This window comes from Rhinoraja longicauda, chromosome 32, assembly GCF_053455715.1.
Source record: "Rhinoraja longicauda isolate Sanriku21f chromosome 32, sRhiLon1.1, whole genome shotgun sequence".
Taxonomy (NCBI): domain Eukaryota; kingdom Metazoa; phylum Chordata; class Chondrichthyes; order Rajiformes; family Arhynchobatidae; genus Rhinoraja; species Rhinoraja longicauda.
Genome location: NC_135984.1, coordinates 5,961,561 through 5,975,628, shown reverse-complemented (window position 1 = coordinate 5,975,628; position 14,068 = coordinate 5,961,561). Strand labels below are relative to the sequence as shown.

General features: G+C 47.5%; 1 protein-coding gene across 1 annotated transcript in view; it reads left to right on the top strand.

Annotated features, from left to right (window-relative positions):
• The window catches only part of LOC144608633 (proprotein convertase subtilisin/kexin type 7-like), a 48,620-nt gene that overhangs the window by 11,340 nt on the left and 23,212 nt on the right, over positions 1-14,068 (top strand). The window contains exons 2-6 of the mRNA XM_078426607.1: positions 2,723-3,289; positions 4,867-5,001; positions 6,855-7,017; positions 9,529-9,619; positions 10,153-10,207. Of these exons, the coding sequence (XP_078282733.1) occupies positions 2,735-3,289; positions 4,867-5,001; positions 6,855-7,017; positions 9,529-9,619; positions 10,153-10,207 (999 nt within the window). The 5' untranslated portion in view covers positions 2,723-2,734. The remainder of the gene's footprint in view (positions 1-2,722; positions 3,290-4,866; positions 5,002-6,854; positions 7,018-9,528; positions 9,620-10,152; positions 10,208-14,068) is intronic.

Sequence of the window (14,068 nt, the reverse complement as noted above, 5' to 3'; positions counted from 1 at the left end):
AATTCTACTCCTATCACTTGTGATCTTATGATCTTTGCCTTTGCTCTAACTATTGTACTTGAGTTTGACTTGAGTGTATTTATGTAGAGTATTATCTGATCCGTTTGGTTAGTATGCAAAACAAAGTATTTCACTGTACTTCTGTACACCTGACAATAATAAACCTAAATCTAAGATTTGGTTCAAATTGATATTCTCTTGGTGGAATGGAGACAAATTTTGTATCTGCTTGATCTCTGAGAAAAATCTTCGCACTGAAATTGTAAACGCTGCGTATGTGTTTATTTTAGTTTTTGGAATTTGCCGAGAGCAAAGTAAAACAATAGAAGGGTTGGTTGGTGAATGTGACATCTTGCTGATGGTTGCAATTCCTCAATAAAGAGTCAGGCCATGAGTCAGACACGAGGGTGCAAATGGAATGATGAAAATATTGAAGTTGGGAACGTAGTGTAGAGTAATAATCCTACAATGCTCTCAGATATGTTTTGCTACAATTCTAATCTATTGCTCATCCCAGGTTTGAATTGTCCCCACATTGCCTTCAGATCCCCTGGAATATCTGCTCCTAACACTTTATATCACACTTCTTCAAATCCTGGGGCCAAATCTGTCTGCATCTGACTCAATTTCAATTTTCACTGTTCGTGGCAAAATACACAGAAATTCTTGGTACAGAGAAAGGGGGAACATTACCTGCGGGTACGCAAAACCCCTTGAGTTGGGAGATCATGATCGTAAGAAGCTGTTCAGAGACTTCAGAGTAAGATTTGACCGCCATCCAAGTGCAGCATTGTCAGAGGCCCTTGTTTGGATGCTTGGTTCATCCAGATACCGTACCGTAGGGAAGGACAATGCGGTGTCCTGGGGTTTCCAAACTTCTCAGTACAACTAGTTCCAGTTGTAAAATGGAGCCAATTAGTTGAGCCTTTAGGGCCTCATTTAATTGCGTCATTTTACAGACTTTGAAAATGATGCCAAAACCTGGTGACTATTGCACATGGACTCATTGGGCTAATTCTATGCATTCTGTACTTAATGGCCATGATCACATTGAATGGCGGTGCTGACTCGAAGGACCAAATGGCCTACTCCTGCACCTATTGTCTATAATGGGGGTTTGTTCTCGTTTATTGCAATAATTTTACTAATCTGCTTGCGAATTAAAGAATTTCATTGCACCTTGGTGTACGTGGTGATAAACAGCCAATGAACCATTGGGTGCAAGGCACTTCCTGCTAAACTAAACATTATGGGAATTGAATAATTAATGTGGCATGCATATGAAAAATCTGACGTGGCAACGTCGGTGCTCGGATTCATAACTTGCCATTACTGAAGGGAATTGGAGAGGAGTGGGAACCAGGGTCTGGCCGACCGCACCATCGTGGTCAGCTGCTGGAGATGCCCCCGGGGAACAAAGGTGGGCGGGAGAGGAGAGGGACGTCAGTTTGCAGGTCGACCCGCACGTACAAGGAACCAGCAGCAGCCTGGGCCTTGCGTAGAACAGGCACCGCTCATAACACCTGGAGTGTGGACTGGACTTTGAAAATGGTGCCACTTGCACTCGGGGTCAGTAGACTATTTTGGTATAATTTCCTCCTCTTCTTTCGTACGTCAACTGCAACAGTCAAAAGTGGCGATTGGTGTTTCAGAGTACCATAGTTGACGCTTTGCTACAAATTTTGCCAGTTCCGTAGAACCGCCCAGGGTGGACGACGAGGACGGAAAGCAGCTCCCACCCGTAAGGCAGACGGGGCAGGACTTGCATTGTACATTGGTAGGGTCCTGGGGATTGTTGTAGTGATCCAGGAACATCAAAAAGGGTCTGGCAGCACATTTCCCAATTACCCTCTGCGTAAATAAAAACTTGGCCTGCACATATCCTTTAAACTGTGCCCCTCTCACCTAACATCGATTATCCCATTGCTTCCAAAGATGCTGCTCCACCCACTGAGTTTTTCCTGCAGTACATTTGTGCTCCAGATGCCAAGATCTTGTGCTTCCAACCCTCTACTCTATCCCCAGGTTTGAGGAAGGGTGGCCAAAATGTTCACAAGTTTCTCTTTCCATACTTACTCTACCACTTTTTTTAGATTTAGAGATACAGCGCAGAAACAGGCCCTTCGGCCCACCGAGTCCACGCCGCCCAGCGATCCCCGCACATTAACACTATCCTACACACACTAGGGACAATTTTTACCCAGTCAATTAACCTACATACCTGCACGTCTTTAGAGTGTGGGAGGAAACCGAAGATCTTGGAGAAAACCCAAGCAGGTCACGGGGAGAACGTACAAACTCCGTACAGACGGCGCCCGTTGTCAGGATCGAACCTGAGTCTCCGGCGCTGCATTCGCTGTAAGGCAGCAACTCTACCGCTGCGCCACCGTGCTGCCGGAAGATGTCTATCTTCGGCTTAAAACAGCATCTGCAGTTCCTTCCTCCACAACCTACGAACTTGCTTGTCTTTGGGGCATGGGAGGAAACCAGAGAACCCGGAGAAAACCCACAGGGTCACAGGGGCAACATACGAACAGTAATGGGTTGAGTTTTAAAGATTGGTGGAAGGATAGGAGGGGAGATGAAGAAAGATCTTTCTCCCCAGATTGTTGGAGACCAAGACTGTTCAGACAGCATCTGTAGTCGGGAGTCTCTGGTGCTGTAAGGCAGCAACTCGACCGCTGCATCACCATGCTCATGTTTTATTTGCTTTTCATTGCAGTGATTAGATCTGATGCAGCATCTGAAGTGGAGTGTGTCACCATGGAGAGTAATGATGGAGGTCCTATTGCCAACCCTTTTGAGCCTTTTGGTGGTGACCATCTTGTCACCGATGGTTACACAGAATGGATTTGCCAGAGCCGTGAACATTGGGATTTCAGCATTTAATCCTGGAGCTGGCAATGAAATGGACAATGGAAGAAGTGTGGGATCGGGTGTAGAAAGGGGAACCTTCACCTGGGCAGTGCACTTATCCCTCGAAAATGAGTCCGGCACGAGTAAGGCCTTGTCGCTCGATCGGCTTGCAGATGAACTCGCAGAGTTTGCGGACCTCGAGAACCGGGGACAGATTGGGGAACTGGCCGGACATTATCTCTTTGCTCTCCCTCAGCATAGATGTAACCTCAGTGGCTTGGAGGCGGAGACGGCACTGAGGATCAGGAGTTCCATTGAGGCCTTGCTTGCCCAACACGACAGTGTGAGGTGGCATTCCGAACAAAAGCTGCTGAAGCGTTCCAAACGGAGTCTGCACTTCAATGACCCAAAGTACCCATTCCAGTGGCACCTGGTAAGTGACTCTCTGAACTTTGAATGGGCCGAGGAATGCCAAATGTAATTTAATTCGGATCAATGCGAGGTGTTACATTTAGGTAAGACAGACGGGGCAGGACTTGCATTGTAAATGGTAGGGTCCTGGGGATTGTTGTAGTAATCCAGGAACATCAAAAAGGGCCTGGCAGCACATTTCCCAATTACCCTCTGCGTAAATAAAAACTTGGCCTGCACATATCCTTTAAACTTTGCCCCTCTCACCTAAAATGTGATCTTATTAAATGGTGGAGCACCCCCGGTGCTATGGAAATGCATTTCTATTTATTGGCTTCCAAGACTTGGAGACAAACGTCAAAGTGTTGTTTATCAGTAAATCTCCAGCACGTCTGCAGAGGAATGAACATCCTTTTGGCCTCAAACCAAAAGAAACAACCCAAGGTCACGCAATCATCTCCAAAGAAAAATAATCCTTCTGTTTAACCAGTCCCAGTCGTAGTTAGTCACTGGAGATGGTGTCAGTAATGCCCTCAACATGCTTATAAATTGTGTGTGTGTGTGGGGGCGGGGAGCAATTCCCATATGCTTGCAGCTAACCAATGCTGAGATTGGCCGTTGACCTCCATACATGTCCTCATGTCACCTACTGCCTCCAATTCTGGATGATCTAAAGCCGTGGAAAGAGTGGCAAGAACACCAGATCTTCGGTCTCGAACAATCTAGGTGGAAAAGATCTTTCCTCATCTCCCCTCCTATCCTTCCACCAATCTTTAAAGCTATTCCCATTGATTTTGGGCCTGCCTGCTGATGGGGAAGTGTGAAAATGCATACCTCCGGATTCAGGAACAGTTTCTTCCCATCTGTTATCAGTCAATCTTACCACAGCTAGAGAGCAGTCCTGAACTATTATCTTGGTGACCCTTGGACTATCTTTGACCGGACTTTACTGGCTTCACCTTGCACTAAATCAAAGTAAACCCGTATCATGCATCCAGACACTGGAAATGGCTCGATTGTAATCATGTATGGTCTGGTTAGCACACAGCAAATACTTTTCTCTGTACCTCGGTACACGTGACAATAAACTAAACTGAATTTAACTGAGCTTGGTCCTTCCTGTTTACTCTATCATCTGGAGGTATATTAGGGGGACAGAGTGGCGCAGCGTGGAGTTGCTGCCTCACAGCACCAGAGAACCATGATTGATCCTGACTATGTGTGCTGTCTGTACGGAGTTTGTACATTCTCCCCGTGACCTCATGGTTTTTCTCTGGGCGCTCTGGTTTCCTCCCACACTTCAAAGACGTACAGGTTTGTAGTTTAAGTGGCTTTGGTAAAATTGTAAATTGTCCCTAGTCTGTGTAGGACAGTGTTGGTGGACGGCGATCCCTGGTCGGCGCGGACTTGGTGGAAGGGGGGGGCCTGCAAAAGGCCTGTTTCCGTGCTGTATCTCTGACGTCATAAGGGATAGGAATAGACAGGCCATTCGGCCCATCAAGTCTACTCCGCCATTCCATCATCGCTGATCTATCTCTGCCTCCTAACCCCACTCTCCTGTCTTCTCCCCGTAACCTCTGATGCCTAAATCTCTTGCAGCACAATAGGAGAAAGCGAGGGATGGACATCAACGTGACGGGCGTGTGGGAGCGCAACATCACGGGTGAGGGTGTGACCGTGGTGGTGGTCGACGATGGCGTCCAATACACCATTCCGGACATACAGGTCAATTATGTAAGTTCTGCATCGTTGTTGGACCAAGAGGCAAGAGAATTTTGTTTTCATATGCACCGACACAGAACCATGAAATTCTGACTTCCAGCCGCATTACAGGCCTGTAAACAGTGTGCATAGATAATATAAATACAATAATGCCAATACTAATGCAGAAATAATATCCAAAGTCCTTCGCAACCAAGGACAGTCCATCGTTCATTGTTGTCGTTCCTGTTGTGTAACCTGATGGTTTTTGGGAAGAAGCTAGTCTTGAACCTGGTGATCAAGGTTTTCAGACTCCTATATCTTCCCCAATGATAGAGTGAAATGAGGGTCAAGGTGGTATTGGTCTTTGAGGATGCTGCCCTTTTGAGGCAGAGCCTCCTATAGATCCCTTCGATGGTGGGGAGGCTAGATAAGCAGAAGAACGAGAAAGGAGTGGGAGGATACCATAATGTGTACATTTTGACATTGCTGTCATCTGTTGAATGGTGGAGGGGGTGGCAGGATGTAAGCAAATGGGTCATTGTGTGGACATCTTATCCAGAAAAGAGTGGAGGAAATACTGCAGCAACCTCTCTTGGTAAAAGCAGGGTAATTTATCCATAAAATTACAGTTAAGGGAGGATAGATATGTAAAATGTGATGACTATGTGCATTAAAAAGGCCTGTTACTTTAGTTTAGAGATATAGCGTGGAAACAGGCCCTTCAGCCCACCAAGTCCTTGCCGACCAATGATCACACGTACACTAGTTCTATCCTGTATACTCGTGACAATTTACTGAGGCCAATTAACCTACAAAACTGCACGTCTTTGGAATTTGAGAGAGAACCCACGCGGTCACAGGGAAAATGTACAAACTCCGTACAGACAGCGCCCGTAACCAGGATCAAGCATGAGATATCTGACCCGGTCACTTAACTGGTCGCCGATCTTGATCAACCAGTGATATCACCTATTCTCACCAGCTATACCTTGGTCACTGTGTGCGTGATTAGATAAAGTTAGATGAGGCGATGGCATAGCAGGTAGGGGGTCCTACCTCGTGGCACCAGTGGTCAGAGTTCAATCCTCATCACTGGTGCCTTCTCTGTGGAGTTTGCCCCTTCTCCGGGTGACTGCATGGATTTCCTACAGGCGCTCTGGTTTCCTCCCACATTCCAAAGACACGCAGTTTTTTAGGCGAGTTTGAGTCATACAGCACAAAAACATTGAGTCATAGAGTCGTACAGCACAGAAACAGGCCTTTCAGCCCAACCCATCCATGCTGACCAAGATGCCTATCTGAGGTAGTCCTATTTGGCCCATATCCCTCTAAACCTTTCCTATCCATATACCTGTCCAAGTGTTTGTAGATGTTGTTCTTAATCTGCATCTGTAAATTACTCCCAGTGTTTTGGTGAATGGTAAGATTGGCGGAGGAAGGGTGTAATTGAAGGGTGGGTGAGGTTTTTGAAAGGAATGTGGGGAGATCAGTTTACAGGAAACATCTTGGAGGAACGGGATTGGTTTGAGCTGGCATAGATTCCATGGGCTGAATGGTCACCTTTGCTCTTTGTAAGGATATGTCTTTCCCCCCTTACTTTAAACCTTTGTCCTCTGGTTCCCGATTGCCCTATCCTGTGGCATCATGGCATGCTTGCTATGATATTTCGCTCTCCAACATCTACTCTTTGGACCAGATAGTCAATGAGCTAGCTGTCCATTGCACTTTCTCCATGGAGATCCTCGTGAAGATTGGGAAGGTGGCTCTGGCCATTCCTCCACAGCTGCCTAAACTCTCTCCCAATCCACCTGATCTGTCGTCTGGCATGGGAAGTTCTGGACAAAATAATTAACTCTGGTGTTTTTTAACCAAACTTTTGCCAGTCTCCCGAAGGAAGCTATGACCTGAATTCGAACGATGAGGATCCCATGCCTCACCCAGATGAACACAGTGATAATCACCATGGGACTCGATGTGCTGGGGAGATTGCTGCTGCCCCAAACAACTTCTGCACAGTCGGTGTGGCCTTTGGAAGTCGTATTGCAGGTAATCATAACTTGGAGTTCATTCTCCTCTTTCATCTCACCCCTTCCTTTCTTCATCTCCGCCTCTCTCCGCACCTTCCTCCCTGCTTTCTATCAAATGTCTGCTCCAGTTGAATCACTGGCAACCGTTCTATAAGCAGAGGGCACTGGCGTGACAGAGCGTAGACTCTGAGACCGTTTGGCTGAACATTCTCGCTCGGTCTGCCAAGGCCCACTGGATTTCCCGGTTGCTGACCACTTTAACACCCCTTCCCGTTCCCCTACTGGCCCCTCTGTCCTGGGCCTTCTCCAATGCCAGAGTGAGGCCACTCACAAACTGTAGGCATGTTCCCCATATTTCACTTGGGGAGCTTACAACCCAGCGGTATGAAAGTTGAATTCTCCAATTTTAGATAACACCTCCCTCCCTCTTCCCCCCCACCCTCCCTCTTTCCCCCCCCCCCCACCTCCCTCTTCCCCCCCCCACCTCCCTCTTCCCCCCCCCCACCTCCCTCTTCCCCCCCACCTCCCTCCCTCTTCCCCCCCACCTCCCTCCCTCTTCCCCCCCACCTCCCTCCCTCTTCCCCCCCACATCTCCGTTCACTAAAAGTCCATTAACCAGCTCCAGAATTCGCAATAATGCTTCCCTCTTGTCTCACAATCACAAAATCAGCCTCTCGGGGAACCTCCTTGCCTGAGGTCATCTGTTGCAGGTCCTGTTTTTTTTTCTCTCCCTTCCAGTTTGAATTCCCCGCACCCCCCACAATCAGATGGGTCCCAACCCAAAACGTTACCTATCCATGTTTTGCTGCTACTCCAGCACCTTGTGTCCTTTCAGCCATTCTATATATATTTTTTCTTTCCATCTTTGGTATAAACCTGTGTCTATCTATGATATAAACTATCACCTGCCATTCCTTGTTATTACATTTCCATGAGCAGAGTTCTGTTTAGTTTATTGTCATGTGTACCGAGGTACAGTGAAAAGCTTTTGTTTGAGTTTTGGTTTGAATGAGCTGCTGGAAGGCGACAACTCGGAGGTAACTTATCACCGTGCATTTCCACCCCTCTCATTCAGCCCAGGAACCTGGCCAGGTGCTGTCACAGCAGAACATTGTGTGGCTCGACAGTTGATGGCAATGCTGCAATTAAATGATGTTCTGCCGGGGCAATTAGAACAAACGCTTACTCATACTGATCTTTCCTTCCTATTCCCAAAGGAATAGTAGTCAGGATGAGAAGCAGTGGATGGGCCACACAGCAGGCTGTGACCATGTCTACTTTAGCCTGGTCAACTGCCAATGAAACTCCTGGCATAGTCAGTGCAGCATCACACTGATGGGCCAGCGGGTGGTGCTGTTGACTGCAAAGTCTATCGTTGAAAGCTGGCTGTTGAAATGTCCTTGAGATCTTCATAGGTGGAGATTCAGAGTCACAAAGTCAAACAGCACAGAAACAGGCATCCCAACTTCTCCATTTTGATCACTGTCCCATCCGAGCTGGTCCTATTCGGCTGATTAGACCACATCCCTCTAATCTTTTCCTATCCACAAACCAGTCCAAGTGTCTTTTAAATATTGTTATAGTACCTGTTTCAACTACTTCTGGATAGAACATGGACAGTTGATGTTTCAGGTTGGGGCCCTTCAGACTGATATGATGAAGACTTCTTCCTGATGTGAAACATCACCTATCCATTTTCTCCTGAGATGCTGCCTGACCCACTGAGTTACTCCAGCACTTTGTGTTTATCTTTGGTATAAACCAGCATCCGCACCTCTTTATTTTTTCCTCTGGCAGCTTGTTCCATATACCCACCACCCTTTGTGTAGGGGATAAAGTTGCCTGTCGGGTACCTATTAAATCTTTCCTCTCTCATCTTAAACCCATGTCTTCTAGTTCTTGTCCTGTGCATCTCCTTTAAACCTTACCCCTCTCGCCTGAAAATGAATTCTGAAAATTCTGGGGTTACTCAGTAGGTCAAACAGCATCTGTGGAGGGAAAAACAGAGTTCGTGTTTAAGGTCAGTGACATTTCATCAGAACACCTTCAAGGCAAGAGAGTTGGACAAATGCCGTGGGTGATCGTAGCAGAGCTTATTCAAGCTTAGCCCCTCCAGAAGAAAAGTGGTAGTGAAATCAACAGTAAATGAAAAGCAAAAATACTCTGCAGATGCCGCATTTCCGGAGTAGAAACCAAAAGTGCTGGAGATACTCAGTGGGTTAGGCAGCATCTGAGGAGAGACAAACTGCGCTAATACCTCAGGTACATGACTCTTCCACATCCAGTCTGCCTGGTGCTGGCCTTTTGCCACTCGTTCATTTCCACTAGTGGGAGGGTCAAGGACCAGAGGCCGTGGCCTCAGAATAAAAGGACATACCTTTCAGGGGTTATGGGCAGAAGGCGGGAGAATGGGGATGAGAGGGGAAGATAGATCAGCTGTGATTGAATGGTGGAGAAGACCATGGGCCAAATGGCCTAATTCTGCTCCTATCACTTGTAAACTCATGAAGGGATTGTTCTGTCCTTCCAGGTATCCGTGTGCTGGATGGACCACTGACTGACAGCATTGAGGCCATTGCTTTCAACAAACACTTTCAGATCAACGACATTTACAGCTGCAGGTTTGTATCCCTGACGGAGGTGGGGCAGTGGGAGATGCTACATCATTGTGAGGCAGGTAGGCTGTAATAATCTAGACTTGGAGAGGCTTTTAATACTTCAGGTCTGAGTTTTTTTTGTTTTGGAAGTGGTTAGGTTGTGCTGTGTGCCTGAGCTGGGAGTTGGTTGGTCTCTGATGGAGCCGAAGATAAACACAAAAGCTGGAGTAACTCAGCGGGACAGGCAGCATCTCTGGAGAGAAGGAATGGGTGATGTTTTGTGTTGAGACGTTTCTTCAGACCCTGCTTTCGGATAGAGCCTGTGGTCCGGTGGTGAGGTTGCGGTGGCTCATGTACAGACCCCAAATGGTGGTCCTAAAGTGGAGATTGGAGTCAGTGCGGTGCTGCACTTCCAGACCCTGCCCGCAATGAAAACATGACTATATATTATTAGAGATTTGACGCTGTTTATAACGCAACACAATTTATAATTGCATGAAAGAGTCTGGTTGTGTCTCTTGTCTTTCCAACAACTTGCGTTTCCTTGTTTTCTACAGCTGGGGTCCGGATGATGATGGGAAGACGGTGGATGGCCCTCACCCGCTGGGAAAGGTAAGAGGCAGAGGATGTGTGAATGGGTGCAGTTTTAGTTTTTAGTTTAGTTTAGAGATAAAGCGCGGAAACAGGCCCTTCGGCCCACCGAGTCCATGTCGACCAGCGATCCCCGTACATTATCTCTACCCTACACAGACTAGGAACAATTTACATTTTTAGGGGCGGGTCAAGGCTAGCTATCTTGTGCAAGTGACCCACTACCCAACTACCCAATGCTTTTCAATCAACGTGCCATAGAGAGATGCTGCACGCCCTTCAGTCCATTGAGCTAGAGTTTAGAAGGATGCCAAGCTGATTAAACGACAAACCTGTACGTCTTTGGTGTGTGGGAGAAAACAGAAGTCTCGGAGAAAGCCCATGCGGTCACATGGAGAACTTACAGACAGCACCCATGGTCGGGATGGAACCCGGGTCTCTGGCACTGTAAGGCAGCAACTCTACCGTTGTGCCACCGTGCCGCCCCAGTGCACGGGTCTAAACCAAGACATTCTCAATACTGAGAGTGAAGAGAATTGTGAGTCTTGTGTTGGGTTTCACCAGCACTGCTTTAGGCAGATCCTTCTTCCACGCACCAATCCATCAAATGTACATTTACATCTTTGATCATTTCACGTTGTTGTGTTTATTGTCATATGCACAAGAACAGTAATGTCCAGGTGCAATGAAAATCTTGCTTGCAGCAGCATCATGGGCACATAGATTCAAACTTCTCCCCTCTTCCATCGGGCAGGAGGTACGGAAGTTTGAAAACGCACACCTCCAGACTCAGGGATAGGTTCTTCCCAGATGTTATCAGGCTGCTGAATGGTCCTCATCAGCTAGAGTGTGGTCCTGACCCCCTGAACGGCTTGATTGTATTCATATAGTCTTTTCTTTAGACTGGATAACACGTAAACAAAAGCTTTTCACTGTACCTCAGTACACATGACAAGAATAAATTAAATTAAACACTCAAAAATGTTTTTACACAAGTTCATAAGTTTATAAGAGCAGAATTAGGCTATTCGGCCCATCATGTCTACTCTGCCATTCAATCATGGCTGATCTATCTTTCCCTCTCAACCCTATTCTCCCTTCTCACCAAAATCCCTCACACCCATACTAATCACGAATCTCTGTCAATCTCCGCCTTAAAAATACTCAACGACTTGGCCTCCACAGTCTGTGACAATGAATTCCACAGATTCACCAACCTCTGATTCAAGAAATTCCTCCTCATCTCCTTCCTAAAAGTGCATCCTTTTATTCTGAGTCTATGCCCTTGGGTCCTAGACTCTCCCACTATTGGAAACATCCTCTCTGCATCTACTCTATCCAGGCCTTTCACTATTTGGTAAGTTTCACTGAGGTCCCCCCTCATCCTTCTAAACTCCAGCTCAATGGACTGAAGGGCGTGCAGCATCTCTAAGGCGCGGTGATTGAAAGGCATTGGGTAGTTGGGTAGTGGGTCACTTGCACAAGATAGCCAGCCTTGACCCGCCCCTATAGCCCCTGTTCTAGCATGCATGGTTGAGTTACCACGCCAACACCTTTTAATGACTTGATGCGCAACCAGTAAGTGAACATTGTTTGCTTTGTCTAGAGGTCCAAAGGACAGACTCTGAAAATATTTTTTCCTCAGATAAGAACTGATAGTGTTCTTTAGAACACAATAAGTAAAGGTAAGTAGCCAAATCTTGTTCGCCCTATTGTACACTGACCACAAACGGTTGCTCTCCTGCCTGAGTGAGTTTGAGTTTAGTGTATTGTCAATATCATTTAGTGCATGATAAAGCCTGTAAAGTCCGATCAAAGTTAGTCCGAGAGTCTCCAATGAAGTAGATAGTAGTTCAGGATTGCTCTCTAGTTGTGATAGGATGGTTCAGTTGCCTAATAACACCTGGGAAGAAACTGCCACTGAATCTGGAGTGTGGCCAGTACGTGACTCATCCTTGATTATGCTGATGGCCTTACGGAGGCAACGCGAGGTATAAATGGAGTCAATGGAAGGGAGGTAGGTTTGTGTGATTGTTTATCCTGCATCCCCAATTCACTGCAATTTCTCGTGGTCTGGAATGGAGCTGTTCCCAAAGTGACTCGGAGTCTGGCACATGTCCAAAGTCGGAATGGTGTCCATTGATTTTTCATTCACCATTTTTTATAGAAGAGAACAAAGTCCAAAGGTTTCAGAGTCTAAATGTTGGAGGAGAGTGGGAAAGTTGAGGGAAGAGGAGATTCCATCATTATTTTTTATTAATCAAAAATATTTATTAAAATATTAAAATAATACATACCATACAATAAAACCAAACCGGAACCCACCGCCACAATACAGGACAAACAATAAACTATCTTACACTCCTTGTCAAGGATACATTCAACCCCCAGCAGTCCCGGAAATCCCCCAGGGTACCCGTGGACAGCACGTAGTCCCTTTTTAATCCCAGCCAGGCGCGGAAGTAACCCTGGAAAAGGGGCATGTAGCCGGCTCGGGCAGAGCCCTCCTGCCTGGCGCCTCGACTCTCGCTTGGCCAGGCGAGATTTCATCATTGGCAGGTTTGGGAATGAGTAGGATTGTGCTCGATTACTCCCCCGTGTAGAGTCCTGGGACATTTCAGCATGTTCATGCTGTTGTGCAAACACGAGCTGTGGCTGAGATTATGGCTTCACGTTTGTAATGCCTGGCTCTCGTTTCCACCTGCCTGCGCCCAATATGTTTACAAAGACATGGACTCCTGGAGCCTGCCTATTGAGTCTGGGAAAGGGAAACGGGACTCCACGTCTGCCCTCTGTATTCGTGGTTTGCGAGAAGTCGCTTGTTTGCTCCGCCCCTGGCCAGCTCAAACGCGTTGATCAATGTGCCAGAAAACAAGCAGTTCGAGAGCAATCTCCCCCTGCCAAATTCATCCGCAAAACAATAAATAATTAAAGGAACACTCCCTAAACTTGAAGCTCCTTTTCCAATTTAAAGGGGAAGAAAAGGGATCTGCAGGTGCTGGTTTATACCAAAGATAGACATAGTGTTGGAGTAACTCAGCGAGTCTGGCAGCAGGTCTGGAGAAAAGGGATAGGTGATGTTTTGGATCGGGACTATCTTCACTTATCCATTTTCTCCAGAGATGCTGCCTGACCCACTGAGTTACTCCAGCAGTTTGTGTCTATCTCCGGTTTAAAAGGGACTGTGTTGCCTGCTCTCTCCCTCTCCACCTGCCCCAAGGCCAGGAAGCCACTGTTCAACTGCGATTGCAGGGTCGGTCCGCAGACTGATCAGCATCTGCGACCAGTTTGAGTCGGCCACGGGGGCCAGGGTAAACCGCAGGAAGAGTGAGGCCATGCTGTTTGGCAACTGGCCTGACCGATCTTCTATCCCCTTCACCATCAAGCCTGACTTCTTGAAGGTGCTGGGCATCTGGTTCGGGAAGGCTGTGACAAGAATTGGCTGGAGCGGATAGCCAGGGTGGGGAAGAAGCTGGAGCTGTGGAAGCAGCGCTCCCTCTCCTTCACTGGGAAAAATCTGGTCACCAGGTGTGAGGTGCTCTCGGGGCTGCTGTACTTGGTGCAAGTGTGGCCTGTCCCTCCCTCCTACGCCACGGGGATCACCCGGGCCGTCTTCCGCTTCATCTGGGGGTCGACGATGGACTGGGTGCGATGAGCCACAATACACAAATCGGCAGACAACGGGGGTAAAAGTGTGCCCAACGTCGCCCTCATCCTGATGGCCACCTTCGTGTGTGGCTGCATCAGGCGGAGCGTAGAGCCAAGGCACGTGGGCACCAAGTGCCACTACCTGCTGAGGTTCTACCTGCCCCCGGTGTTGCGAAGGATGGGCCTGGCGCAGATGCCACGCAATGTGCCAGTCAGCTGGACATTGCCGCACCA